At 39.0% G+C, this 14,074-nt stretch overlaps 1 protein-coding gene across 4 annotated transcripts in view; it reads left to right on the top strand.

Moving 5' to 3' along the window:
* The window catches only part of KLHL20 (kelch like family member 20), a 63,617-nt gene that overhangs the window by 21,866 nt on the left and 27,677 nt on the right, over window positions 1–14,074 (top strand). For all 4 annotated transcript variants that reach the window (XM_020970448.2, XM_078156489.1, XM_020970447.2 and 1 more), the window contains exons 3-5: window positions 510–1,083; window positions 7,652–7,810; window positions 8,701–8,795. In XM_020970448.2, the coding sequence (XP_020826107.1) occupies window positions 510–1,083; window positions 7,652–7,810; window positions 8,701–8,795 (828 nt within the window). The remainder of the gene's footprint in view (window positions 1–509; window positions 1,084–7,651; window positions 7,811–8,700; window positions 8,796–14,074) is intronic.

Below are 14,074 nucleotides of genomic sequence, written 5' to 3'. Positions count from 1 at the left end.
GAATAATCTCTTGAGTTTTTAGAAAAACACTGAATACCAGTGTTTTGGATGAGGTAGATCATAGAGTAAAGTCCACAAGCCAGTACTCTATAGAGGAAAATAATCATTTACCACATTTCTTTTATAAAGTGATACAAATGGACTACAGTTGGTTGATGGATCTTCCTCCTGCCCCAAACCCCAGGACTTATGGTTTGGCCTACCTCTTCAATCAAAATAGTTTGACAAAATTGTTTCTATAATATCTTATTTCTTATTTTAAGGCATTAGATGACAAAAATTTTGTGCTTTGTTAAAAACTAATAGTTGTGAATACTAAGCAGGACTCCCCAGATTTCTCAGAATTATTTTTAGACTCAAGAATTCTTAGGAAGGCTGCTTCTCTGAATATATTTCTGACCCTTTTTGTCTCAGCACAATAATACTACCTCAGAGTTATCAGTCCTTTCAAGCAAGGATGAATCAGTAATGTATCTGTTCTCATGTCTTTTTCCATATGATTCCTTTAGGTGTACCAGCACTCGACCAGGAGAGACTGGAATGGATGTAACAAGCCGCTGTACCCTTGGAGACCCCAACAAGCTTCCAGAAGGGGTTCCCCAGCCTGCTCGCATGCCCTACATCTCCGACAAGCATCCCCGGCAAACCCTAGAAGTAATCAACCTTTTGCGGAAGCACCGGGAACTGTGTGATGTGGTACTAGTTGTGGGGGCTAAGAAGATTTATGCACATCGAGTCATTTTGTCAGCCTGTAGTCCCTATTTTCGAGCCATGTTTACAGGAGAATTAGCAGAAAGCCGTCAAACTGAGGTAGTGATCAGAGACATTGATGAAAGGGCCATGGAGCTGCTGATTGACTTTGCGTACACCTCCCAGATCACAGTGGAAGAGGGCAACGTTCAGACCCTTCTACCAGCTGCTTGCCTCCTTCAGCTGGCAGAAATCCAGGAAGCCTGCTGTGAATTCTTAAAGAGACAGCTAGACCCATCCAATTGCCTAGGCATTAGAGCTTTTGCAGACACTCATTCATGTCGTGAGCTTTTGAGGATTGCAGACAAGTTCACCCAACATAACTTTCAAGAGGTAAGTTATTTCACAAAAGCTAGAAATTCCAATACTATGTCAAATGGGATCATGTTTGCATTTATCTGAAGGATAAATACATGTTCCATAGGGAAATGTCTTTAAGACCTAAGACCTATACAAAAATCTTGTCTGTTTAACCTTGCTTAGGTCATACCCCTTACTATTTTCTTGCCAGACATTTTTCCCCACAGTAAACTAATAAACTGACATTCTGATTTGTAAGTTAGTCTCTTGAATTTGTTAATCAGTGTTTAAAGTGCCATCAGTAGCCTAACCACAGTGTCAGATGTTATGACTACTGCTACCCTTTAGTCTTTATGGTCTTACTAGTGTTATTTGGAGAAAACTATTCGTATTCTTGCAAAGATCTTGTTTCTGATAATTTGGTAAATGAAATAAATAGTATAAAGTAAATTACACAAATAGTTTTGATTTTGAGAAGCAGCATGATGTAGTGGATAGAGAGCTCACCTTTTAGTCAGGAAGACTGCCTGCTTTTACCACACACTGCGTATGTAACTGTGGGGATTAACTGTCCAACCTACAGTAAAAGAGACTGAGGCAGAGCTCTGAGCCAATGGCACTTTATTAAAGGGTCCATGGTTCCCTCTAATGAAGTGGACCTCGGATCTTCCTCATGATCTGAGATACCCCCCTTCTTCCAGTACCTTGTTTTTATAGGGTTTGATACCCATGTATGCAGAAGAGGCATGAGAAAATACAGAATCTCATTGTTTAATAGACCTTACTCTTTCTTTAAGGTGGCCCTTTTAAGGCTCTACTCTTCATCCCTGATCCCGTCTTCTTGTTTGTTATCCCTTTTCCTTTTTAGGGTTTTATTAGTTGAGCTTTTATGTGGTTATATATTTTTATCTCCTCTTTTTTTCTTCTCAATCAGGTAGATTCCCCCTTTCTCTCCTCTTCATCTAGTCCTATTCATTAGTTTTTTTATTTCATTTTTTGAACCCATTACAAAAAAGGTTTTCTTTCACTTTCTTCATTAGCCATCTTCTCTTTCTCTTTACTCTAGACTCTCTTCCTCTGATTCATGACCCCTGTATTCATCTGGTTTTTCTCTTTTCTCTGTATCCTTCATACAAGCAAAGCTTCCAAGGTATCCATTCTAGTCTCTGCCCTCTAGGCATTTTTTGCCACTGCCTTGTGGGATTTACCCCTTGGGTTCCTTTTCCATTGTGCCTTACTCTCAGAACAATGCTAATTATTTCAGGTGTTTTATGGTTCACTGTTCACGCTGGACAATCTCCCCCCTCTACTGATCTATATCCTCTCTTGTCAACGTTTTTTTCCTATTTTTTGCCTAGAAGTCTCCCTGGATGGTTCCCACTCCTAGGTGCCAATTGCCCCTAGGGCTTCCAACTCCTCTTGAGACTCACCCCACCCTGACACGAGACAGGTAGACTTTTCAGACACCAAATCTCCCAGTCCTCATCCAATAAAAGGTCTGCATCTCATTTCACCTATAGGAGCATGCATTTATCAGTGGCACCTCCTCCCACCTCCAAAGTAAGGCTTCTTTACTTTCTTCTCCCTTTCAGTCTTTCTGTCCTTCCCTCTTCCCCACTCCATTGTAGGCTTTTCTCTTTCTGAGACCACAGAGGTCCTCTTCCCCTTATTGTAAGCCCTTGATTTGACCCCAGGACATCACCCATTCCCCTCTATCCCTCTGTTCCCCTCCCCACCTCCTTTCATGTACCCTTCCATGTTGTAATGTAGTCCTATAAAAGAAGCAGTCACTTATAGAAAGGTGTCACCAGGTCCTGTCCATAATGCCGCCTCTTTATCAGATTTCTGCTTTCTCCCTTGTCTCCTTGTATACATTTAGAAAGAAATCTCTTACTGGTTTCTCTGTTGTCATTCGGTTGCTATTACTGTCCTTGTCTTTGTCTGTCCGCTCCTACATGGCTGTTGTTTGGGGTGCTCGAGAAGCAAATAATTGCTTCAGTTATGTGTTTTTGTTTTTGTTTTTCCCCTTCTAAAAATGTTTCATACTCTATTTTTGAATGTCTGTCTTTTGTTCCATATGATTGGTATCTGATTTGCTGGATAAGTTTCTCTGGGCTGCATCCTGAACAGAACTTGTTTCTAAATTGAATTGTTAAATTTAACTGCTATGTGTCTTGAAATTTGCAGCCTTGGGCTTTTTTCTGGAGGTGATATGTGAATGCTTTCAATTGGAGTTTCGTTTTCTATGTTCAGAAGTTCTGTGCAGTTCTCCCTTATTATTTCCTTCATTATGATGTTATGATTTTTTTGTCTTACCATGTTCTTCTGGGAGATCTCTAATCTTTATATTTTCTCTGTGCATCTTATCTTCAAGATTCTTATGTTTTGCTTGCATGGTGAGCATATTTTCTTTTAATGTTCTTGTTTGTTTGGGGGCAGCTAGGTGGTGCAGTGGATAGAGCTCTGGCCTTGGAGTAAGGACCTGAGTTCAAATCCTGCCTCAGACACTTGATACTTACTAGTTGTGTTACCCTGGCAAATCACTTAGCCCCGATTATCTCGCCAAAAAAAAAAAATATATATATGTATATATACATACATACATACATACATACATACATATATACATATATACATATATATATAGTTTGGCTGGGTTTTTTAAACTTCTCTTCTAAGTTGTCTTTCACTTACGGGGATTTGAATTCCCAGTATATCGTTCTCTCTTGTGTTTCTTTGGTGAGGCTTACCATTATAAGTTTTTCTAGTCTGCTCATTATTTTTGCTGTGCAGGACATAAATTCTACTCTTATAATTCTTATTTCTCTTTTAGACTTCTTGGGAACGGTGGGTTGTGGTTCCATTTCACAGCTTCTCTGTTCTCCTCAAGTCCTTCATTTTGCAGTATTCCTCCTAATATTATTATTTTTTTTTTCTGTTCATTTGTTTGTGTTCAAGGTCTTTGGGATTTCTTCATTCTGCAGTCTTTGGTACTTTTGGTCTCTTCTCCTCCTCTTATTTTCCTTACTACTCACTTCTGACTTCATCTTTGACTATGGTCAAATGGCTTGATCTCAAAGTGTCTCAACCTCCTCTTCCCACACTGGACAATTCATAGTTCACCAGCCTAGGTCTCTGTCACAGAGAAGTTTTGGGTGATCAGAACTGGCCCCAGTTGAATGCTGTGATTTTCCCTCAGGTTTGGTAGAGGTGCTTCATAGCTCTCCCCAGGCACAGTATCCTGTCTTGGTGGCCTGTCCCACTCCCTTTGTTCCTTAGTTCTCTGGCTCAGTACTGACAATTCAGAGCCTCCCTTCCTTGGAACCGGCAGTGCAGAGCTACTCTCAGTTCAGAGGTTTATAGCATTGGTGCTTCCAGGTTGCAGACCCCGGGAGACTTTTGCTCCTAAAGGATGATAACCAAGCTGGCCATCAAGGCCTGAGAAAACTTCCACAGCCTGAAGCCAAGCTCTCTACTGAAAAGGAGAGGGGATAAGGGTGTAGGGGTAGGTTTTGATGTAAGCTGTTAGTTTTTGAGTCTGCTATGTAGCTCCATTGCTGATAAGGTGAGAGGTGGGGGAGGGGTTGCTGAATGAGCTCAGGGTCAGTGGGCATCAGTTCCTGAGGTTCGAAGTTTGTGTTTAAAACCTTCTTTTGGATTCTTGGTGTCCCAGACCATGGAAACAACTGAAGTTTCGTTATCTTTGGCACCTGATTTCTGTTTGAGGGAAGTTTGAGAGGTTTTGGGGATAAGACAGAATGTGTAGTCCATCATCTTGTTGCTCACATGACCCAGAAGTTCCCTCTGTTGACCCTTGATCACATGCATTAGCTTTAAGGCTAAGACCAAAATGAACTCAAGCACATCCAACCATAGCTGCTCTAGAAAGTGACTATCAACTAAGACAGTCTTTTTTTTAAACAAACCTATGAAAAAGTACACATTTAGGGGCAGCAGGGTGGTACAGTGAATGGATCTCTGGTGTTGGAGTCAGGAGAACCTGAGTTCAAATCCAGCCGCAGACCAAACACTTCACACTTACTAGCTGTGTGACCCTGGGCAAGTCATTTAACCCTGATTGCCTCACCAAAAAAAAGAAGTATACATTTAATTTAATTTAATTATTTCCTTCAAAATAATGCATTCACATAATACCTGAGAGAGTATACAACCATTCCAGTGGTGCTGCAATTATTCTTCAGACCACTTTTGAAATTGCCTGAAAAAAAATGACTTGACTACCACCCCTAAATTCTGACTGAAAATGATTACTCAACTTGCATACCCACTTGGCTCTAGATAACTTATGGTTCTTTAAAACACTCATAAACAGCCTTAAGGGATGATAGCATAGATGAGACTTGACCCTGGGATTTCTCTTCTTGATTTCAAAGCCAACTCTATCTACTACACCATGCTGTCTCTCTTATCAGTCCTGTCTGTCATCTAATGTGTTATCTACTTTCCCTAGTTTCCTGTTATCTGTAAATTTAATAAGCATACTATCTATGCATTTATTCTAATCATTAATAAAAGTTTTCAACAAAATAGGACCAAAGAGTGCTTTGATGTAATCCACTGGTGACATCCTTTAGAGTTGACATTAACCAAGTGGTGACTACTCTTTTGGTCAACTCATTCAAATCTGGCATTCATTCCAACTGTATTAGTCAGATCTTTCCATCTTTTTCGCATAGCTAACGAGAGATTTCTCAGATGCTTTGTTCAGATCAAGATATGTTATATACACTTCAGTAATCCTGTCTGAAAAGGAAATTAGATTAGTCTGGCATAACTGGTTCTTCACAACAGTATATTGGCTATTAATGAGCACTGTTTCCCTTTTTAAATGTTTGCAAAGAAATCTTTTTCTTAATATTTTCTGAGATTTTGTTAGGAGTTAAAGGTATTCTTGCCATTGCATATCTTATAACTCTGCCTTTTTTTTTCCCTTTTCAAATGTTGGGTAAATATTTCATCTTTATGATCTACCTCTGCAACAAGAGGCCTGCTTCTTTTTGGCCTTTCAAATGAAGATCACTAGCCAATAGTTCAGTAATCATATGTGCTGGTTCTTATATATAGTTCGGGTAGACCTGTTTCCCTGAACTTATTTTGAATACAATGCTTTTTTACCATGTCTGCTCTTACCTTGGATTTCAACCCCCCTATTCACAGGATTCTCTTCAATTCTTCTCAGATTGAATATCTCCTGGGTGGAGAAAACTGGAGCAAAATTGCAACTGAGTAATTCTGCATTGGCATCTGTTATTATCCTGTCATCTACATTAGCAGCAGTCTTCTCCTTTCTTTAATTTTCCTTCTGTGCTCAATCTAATTAAATTTAGTTTGTTAAAAATAACGTTCAACCTCTCCCTGTCTACTGGTTCTTTCTCTAAGGTTTTCATGCATGCCTAGGTCTACTTCATCCATAAAAAAAAAAATCTCACTAGGTCCTACTATCTCTTCAAGGTATCATGCTAACTCTTTCCTCCCCTTCTCAACCAGATTCCTAGAAAAAGTTCTCTAAACTGATACCTGTACTTTCCTCCTAGCCTTTTCTAAACCCTTTGTAGTCTAAGCTTCCAGTATCATCATTCAGTTAACAATTTTCTCCCCAAAGTTGCCCGTGACCTCTTAATTGACAAATGGGATGGCCATTTCTTAGTCCTCACCCTTCTTGACCTTTCTGCTGAATTTGACCCTTCTGATCACCTTCTCTTCCTGTATATTGCAGATTAAGTCTGCAGAGGAGACTTTAAAGCCATGCTATAAAGAACATTTGAAGAACTGAGCATTTTTTTGCCTAGAGAGGGAAAGACGGGATAGACATAATAACAATCTTCAAATACTTGATGGATTGTCAATGGAAGAAGGACTTGACTTGTTCTATGTAGTTCTAGAGGACAACACTACAACCAAAGGATCCAGATTAGAGGAATTTTAGTTAATTTGGGCATAGTAGAACTCAGATCTTCCTAATATTTAGAGTTGTTCAAAAATTGATTAGCTACTTCAAGTGAGATAATATACATTAGCACTTTGCTGAGTTTAAAGCACCATTAAAATATTAGCTATCACTCTTATTAAATAGAAAGTGTTCTATTATTTGGAGGCATTCAGAGGGACATGATGGGCTTTTTAGGAGGGATATCTCCAAGGGGATTCAGGTATCAGTAATGGGTCCAACTTACATCAGCAAACATTGCTATGAGATAATCTGGTCCAGTGGATACTGGGCTGTCCCTGGAGTTAGGAATTCATGGGTTTTCAAGTCCCACACATATTGGCTTATCACTTAACTTCTCAGTGTTCTGTGAAACCCTCTAAGTTTATAAGTTCCAGAGAAGATACCAGCCTGTATTTTTAGAGGAAGTTTTCTCACCCAAGAGTTCCCTTTACTATTGAAATCATCTAGCCCTTCTTTGTTTAAGGCACTACTAGTATTTCTTGATTCTAATTTTGTCCTTTCTTAAGTCCCACAGTCTGATGTTGATTCAAACTAGAACAAGTTAATAATTTTTGCCCTGGAATGTTGACCTCGTCACAGTTGTTTGTGACTATAAACATTTTCATTTTATTTTTGCCTACTTTTGAACAGGTAATGGAAAGTGAGGAGTTTATGCTGCTTCCAGCCAATCAACTCATTGATATTATATCCAGTGATGAACTAAATGTTCGAAGTGAAGAACAGGTATTCAATGCTGTGATGGCCTGGGTTAAATACAGTATTCAAGAGAGACGGCCCCAACTTCCACAGGTAACAGTGGGAAAGGGAACTTAAGGATCTTCTCTACACTAGAGGAAGTAGTTTGATTTAAACTAGAAACATGAAGGAAATCTTAAATTTCTCTGTCTGGTACTGTAAAATTAGCACTGGCTGGGCCAAAGAATGTTCAGAATGATTTGTGCTGCTCTTCAGTATCTTACCCTATTGCTTGCCTGAAAATCTCCACTCTGTTTTATGACAATTATAGATTTAGAACATAATGTAAGTTATCTATAAAATCTGAAATTGACAACATAAAGGTAAATATAATTTCTTCCCAAAAACTTGGAAATCTTGATAATTCTTTAGTAATGGGGGGCTGAAAAGGAGGAAGAAAAAGTAAAGGGATGATACAGAACCTGAGTAGCTGCGGGGTGGAAAACGTTTGAGAAAACTACCATTATTGATTTGTGTAGTCTGTAGTGGATTAAGTAGATTTTATCTAGGGCTGCTAATTTTGTTTAAGTCCATTTGCATAAGAGAATTGTGTATGCTTCCTAAAAACTCAAAATAGCCTTCTTAAATGACGTAAGTTACTTGAGGTAAAGAACTAGAATCAATTATATTACTATATTTGCATCACTGTATTTTTTTTTCAATATATTTCTATTTTGTGGTTTCAGCAATATGGCTAGTCCCTCCTCTGATACAGATCATAACCCCTTCATGTTTCCTGAGCCTTTGATTCTTGTCCATGTCCTTCCATAAATCTTTATTTAGGGGTATCATCTCCTTTTCTTTCTCTATTTCACCGTTTCCAATTAGATCCCAATATAATTGAAAGCAGAATTGGATGACATAGTTATCCCTGAGTCATGCACTCAGTTGGATGTCTTACGGATTATAGACTGGTACTTTTAGTAGTGTTTAATATCTTGTAGGTGCTGCAGCATGTTCGTCTGCCTTTGCTTAGTCCCAAGTTCCTGGTGGGTACAGTAGGCTCTGACCCCCTCATCAAAAGTGATGAAGAATGCAGGTAAGAATATCCATTGCTGGGAAGAAACAGAGATTAAGCATTTATATTTTGTCCTCTTTCTTGTATTTACTTCTACTTCTTCCTGTATATTATATTTCTTAATGCCAAAGCCAAATTGTTTTATAGGTTTTTCTTATAGGGTAGAGTCAAGAGAGGCTCATAAAGGGAGGACTGAACTTACATTATTCCATCCTATTAGTTTTTGTATTACGATACTTATTGATATAGAAGTGGCAGTGAAATCTAAAGGTAGATTTCTACAATTTTAATAATAAATACTTAACTGAACAAATCAAAGATTTTAGGCAATTTGGGGTTTGAAGAGACAGTTCTCTGCTAAAATCTGATAAATACAAATTTCCTAGGATGAATTAAGAAGTAATGCTACTAGCCTTTGCACTAGTGAGCAATTTTTGCTCATTCAAACATCCCGTTCATTCAGCAAACATTTATGAAGCTATGTAGCTGATGCTGTACTTGGATTGAGTTCAGCCTTGGGCATTCACTCAAAATCATCATTTGCCAACAGTCTTAGAACTGTAAGAAATCTTAAACCTCAAGAAACCATAGGTAGTAGAGGTTCTATCCCACAGGAGATTCATATCCATTAGAGGTCTCAGACTTCAAGACGCCAGAAGCACTAGAGAGCCTACTCTAAAAGAGATGAAACTCTTTTAGAAATCCAGAGCATTAAGGTAGCAAAGTTATTAGAGAACCTATGCTTGTAAAGACTCAAGGATAGGAAACTGATTACTTGTTCCACAACTAGAGTGTTGTCTAGGTATTCCTTCTGTCTTGCTGTCTTAGAATGTTATTATGGAGCTGGAGTTGCCCTAAAGAGATGAAGTTCCATCAGAGAGCCTGAGCCTCAGGCAGCCATATGTGCTAGAAGGCCTAGTAAAGGAATCAGAGATTGGTGGGGGCCAAGTGCTTTTTCTACACAACAGGATATTTTCTGTGTCTCATTGTCCATAATCTCAGAATGAGGATGTGGTGCTGGCACTGAGAGTAACATCAGTCCAAGCTGGAGGAGCCAATACCAGTTACTTCTTGACTCTTAGATGGAACTCCCTGCCATATCCACCTGCTACCTATATCCCCAGCTCCTGGGTATTTGGAATAGCCAGTTAGGAAAGTTGGAGCTACCTTCCCTATACTGACTATTCTATGGTCACAGGATCATGGAGGGGAGGGGCTACAATCAAATTAATCTTTTCCCATCCTCTGGCAAGCAAACTTCCTGTTTGTGTTGCTCTTGTGCCCGTGATTCTGTCATTGATTCAGTCATCAATGCAAAAATCCATGTATCTTTGTACTGTCATCCCTGTCCACCTCAGCTCTCTTCTTCTACAGTTCATATCCTGTTCTATCATGCCTTCTGAAATTCTCTTTCTTAAGGGAAATTAACAGCTCCCCTTCATCTTTGTTTTCTTTTCCTGACACATTTTCCATTTTCTGTGGATAATAGAAACCTGAATCCTTGTCCTTTACTGAGTGCTCTTTCTCTCACAACTCCTGACTTACTAGAAGAGTAGGCATGCTCATTGCCACTGCAAATCATTGATTTGCCACATTTTGAAGTACTCATCAACTTCTTTCAGATTTAGTCCATCTGTATCATCCATATCATGTCTTCAGGTCATTCTCCTCCTTTCTCAAAGAGTTCTGAATTTGGTTCACAATCTTCCACTCAACCTCAATCCCTGCCTTCAACCCCTGGAAACTTAAATGAATAAATTAATATTCCCTGGAACACAGTGGCCTCACAATTCAAGGTGTTTTAATGTGATGAAAAGAGCTGCATTTGACATCTGAAAACCTAGGTTCAAATTCTGACTCCTAGGAAAAAGTATCTTCATTCATTATTTCTCGGCCATTTGTGTCATTTCAGACCCTACCTCTCAACTGAAATTCTGCTCTCTAAGATTACCAGTATTCTCTTAAGTATTAAATATGAAGGCCCCAGCCCTGGAGTCAAAAGAACCTGAGTTCAAATCCAGCCGCAGACACAGAACACTTACTAGCTGGGTGACCCTGGGCAAGTCACTTAACCCCGATTGCCTAACCCCCCCCCAAAAAAAATGAAGGCCTTTTCTCAGTGCTTATTTTTACTTTGTCTCTCTTTATGGCATTTGATACTGTCAATTATCCCCTTCCCCTGGATACATTTTGCTTCCATGATTCTGCTGTCCCCTACTTCCTGCTTTTTGACACTTCCTTTGTCTTCTTTCATTTTAAAATTTTTCTTTTTTATTATAAATTTAGCAAACAAGAACATTTCAGTACAAAAGGAAAATAGAAAAGATTGTAAGTGAAGGTTGTTTCTATTATTTAGTTTTTAAAGCAGATTTTAAACTTAACACAGTAGTAATAAAACTTCCTTGTTTCTGACACTTTCTGAACTCCTTTCTGCTTTCTTCTGTGACTTTTAATGTTTTGTTCAGGCCTTCTCTCTATCTTCCTTCCTTTCTTTTTGGCAACACTATCATTACCCACCAGCTCTCCTCCCCTGCATAGAAACCCCTCTTTGTAACGACGAGGAATAGCCAGGCAAAACAAATCAACTTGCTGACTGTGTCAGAAAATGTTATGTCTCGTTCTCCACCTCTAGTTCATCTCCTCTCTACCAAGAAGATGAAGCCTATGCTTCATCATAGGTCTTCTTATGTCACGATTAATCACTGTAGCATTCTTTCCTTGAACATCATCTATTTCCCACTCAATAAACCTATGTTCCCCACCAGACTCTGTCTTGGGCTCTTTTCTGTTCTCTCTCTCTACACTTTCTTAATTCTTATTAGCTCTCATGGGTTCTACCTGCTCTCTACATAGATGATGCTCTCTACACATCAGCTGTCATCTGTTTCCTGAAGTTTGAAGCGTGAAGCATGAAGTTCACTGTATCATCTGCCTGTCCCACAAGCATCTCTAACTCATAGTGTCCAAAACAAAATTCATTTCCCCCACTTAATCCCCCTTCAACATCTCACTATTTCTGTTAAGAGTACAATCGTTATTCAAGTCATCAAGGTTCTCAGCCTCAGATTTATCCTTAACACTTTCTCTCTTATCTCCTCATATGGTTCAGTTGCCCAGCCTTATTGATGTTGCCACTGCAATATCTCTCACATCCTTCGTCCCCTTCTTTCCATGTGTACAGCCAGTTCCTAGTTCACGCCCTCATCACCTCTCACCTGCACAGTTGCAATAATAATTTCCTCATTGATCTCCCTGCTTCAGATTCTTTTTCCTTCAATCTGTCCTTCACCCAGGTGCCAAATTTATATTCCTAAAACAAGTCTGATTAGGAATCTTCATTGACTTACCATTTCTCCGTATGGGTTACTGTAGCACTCTTTTTGGTGATCATCCAGTGGCTGGTTCCCTCTGTAATCTTGCATTTTATTACCTTGTATTTATTTTGTTTTATTCTTTATAGAATATTCAGAATGTAAGTTCCTTGCAAGTAGGGATTCTTTCTTTCTTTGTACTCCATCACCCTAGCCCTTAGCATAGTGCCTTGCACATAACAGGCACTTGATAGGTTCTGCATATATTTATATTTGTACATGTCTTTTTCTCAAATAAAATATCAGCTCCTTGAATGTAGGGATTATGTCTTTGTGTTTATATTCACATTGCCTAGCACAGAGTAGGTGCTTAACAAGTGCTTGTTAATAGATTGATTTTGGATAAAATAACAAGCTCCTCAGCCTGGTACTAGTTCTTCACGAGGCAGAGCCAAGATAGCAGAGTAGCAGGAAGAAATATAGCTGGGCTTCCCCCAAAACCATTTCAAACAGATCTAGAAAATGCACTAGACCAAATCCTGTTGGGGAAATCCAAGAAAAAAAATCAGTTGAGTCATTTTTCCAACCTAGGTTATCATGGTGAGATATTGGCGATACGGAGTCTGTCCAGGAGTACACCATGGGTGTGGAGCACTCCATTACAGGGAGAGGTTGTGCAGTAGGGCAAGAAAAGGTTCCAGAGCCCTACCAGGGCACCATGACAGGGAGTGGAAAGAAGTTCTGTCACTTATTACTCCCCATTCTAGGTCACAGATCTAGGTTGGATGGAGAAGACGACTTGCAACCAGGGTTAGCGTGCCAGGATAAGGAGCAGTTTTGGGCCCTATCTTGTGCTTCAAGACAGGAGCAAGAGCTCAGATCAGTGGGATCAGAGACTTTGCTCTAGATCAGTCCATTTTGGGAGCACTGAAAGCTTATGGGTTCCCAGCCAGAGCTGTACCTGAGTTCCTGGAATTACAGGGCATTTGGTACCACCAAGAAAGCAGCAATAGGAGCTCAGACTTTCCTTCCAGAAGTACAAAGATCCCAACCCAAAAATCAAGCCCAAAGTCAGAAAGTAGGATAGATGAATGAGCAAACAAAAAAAGAACCCCACCATAAAGAGCTGTTATGGTGATAGGAATACACGACAGAAATCCGAAAGAAGAAAATGATTCTAAAACAAGCAAAACCTCTTAAAAACTTTGCTTGGGCACAAATTCAAGTAGAATTCTTAGAAGGTGAAACAGAGTATTTTTTTTAAGTTGAAAATATTTTTATAAGTGAGAGGAGAGCACTAAAGAAGAAAAATGAAAAAGGAATGAGAAACATGGAAGCAAACTGGAAAGAAAATTAGCAGCTTGGTACAAAAGATTAAAAAAAAAACAAATGTAAGCCAATGACTTCATGAAGCAACAAGAAATATTAAAACTCAAAAGGCTAAAAAATTAGAAGAAAGCATAAAGTATCTTAGCAAAGACAATTGACCTGAAAAACAGATGAAGGAGAAAAAAATTTGAGAATCATTGGAGTACTTGAACACCTTGACAGAAAGAGAGCTGAGACATCATATTTCAAGAAATCTTAAAAGAAAACTGCCCAGATCTCTTAACAGCAAAGAGGAGAGTGGGTATGGACTTTATAGTCACCATCTAAAAGAAAAATTTCAAGATGAAAACACCCAAAAACATCATAGCCAAATCCAGAACTCCCAGGTCAAAGAAAAAATACTACAAGCAGTCAAAAAGAAAGAATTCAAGTACTGAAGGGCCACAGTAAGGATTACACATGATTTATTTGGCAGCTACCACTATGAAGGAGCAGAGAGCTTGGAATATGATATTCCAGAAAGCAGAGAATATAGGCTTAATGGCAAGAATAATTTGTTCAGTAAAACTGAGTATAAAATTTTTAAAGTTCAAAAATATTAATGAACAATAATAACTGACTAAACAAAGATAAACTCTCAGGAAACGATACATGTGTACC

This window comes from Phascolarctos cinereus, unplaced genomic scaffold (genome assembly GCF_003287225.1).
Source record: "Phascolarctos cinereus isolate Bilbo 61053 unplaced genomic scaffold, phaCin_HiC Scaffold_5;HRSCAF=322, whole genome shotgun sequence".
NCBI classification, from domain to species: Eukaryota; Metazoa; Chordata; class Mammalia; order Diprotodontia; family Phascolarctidae; genus Phascolarctos; species Phascolarctos cinereus.
Note: the sequence above shows the minus strand (reverse complement) of the source record. Positions and strands in the feature narration are given on the sequence as shown.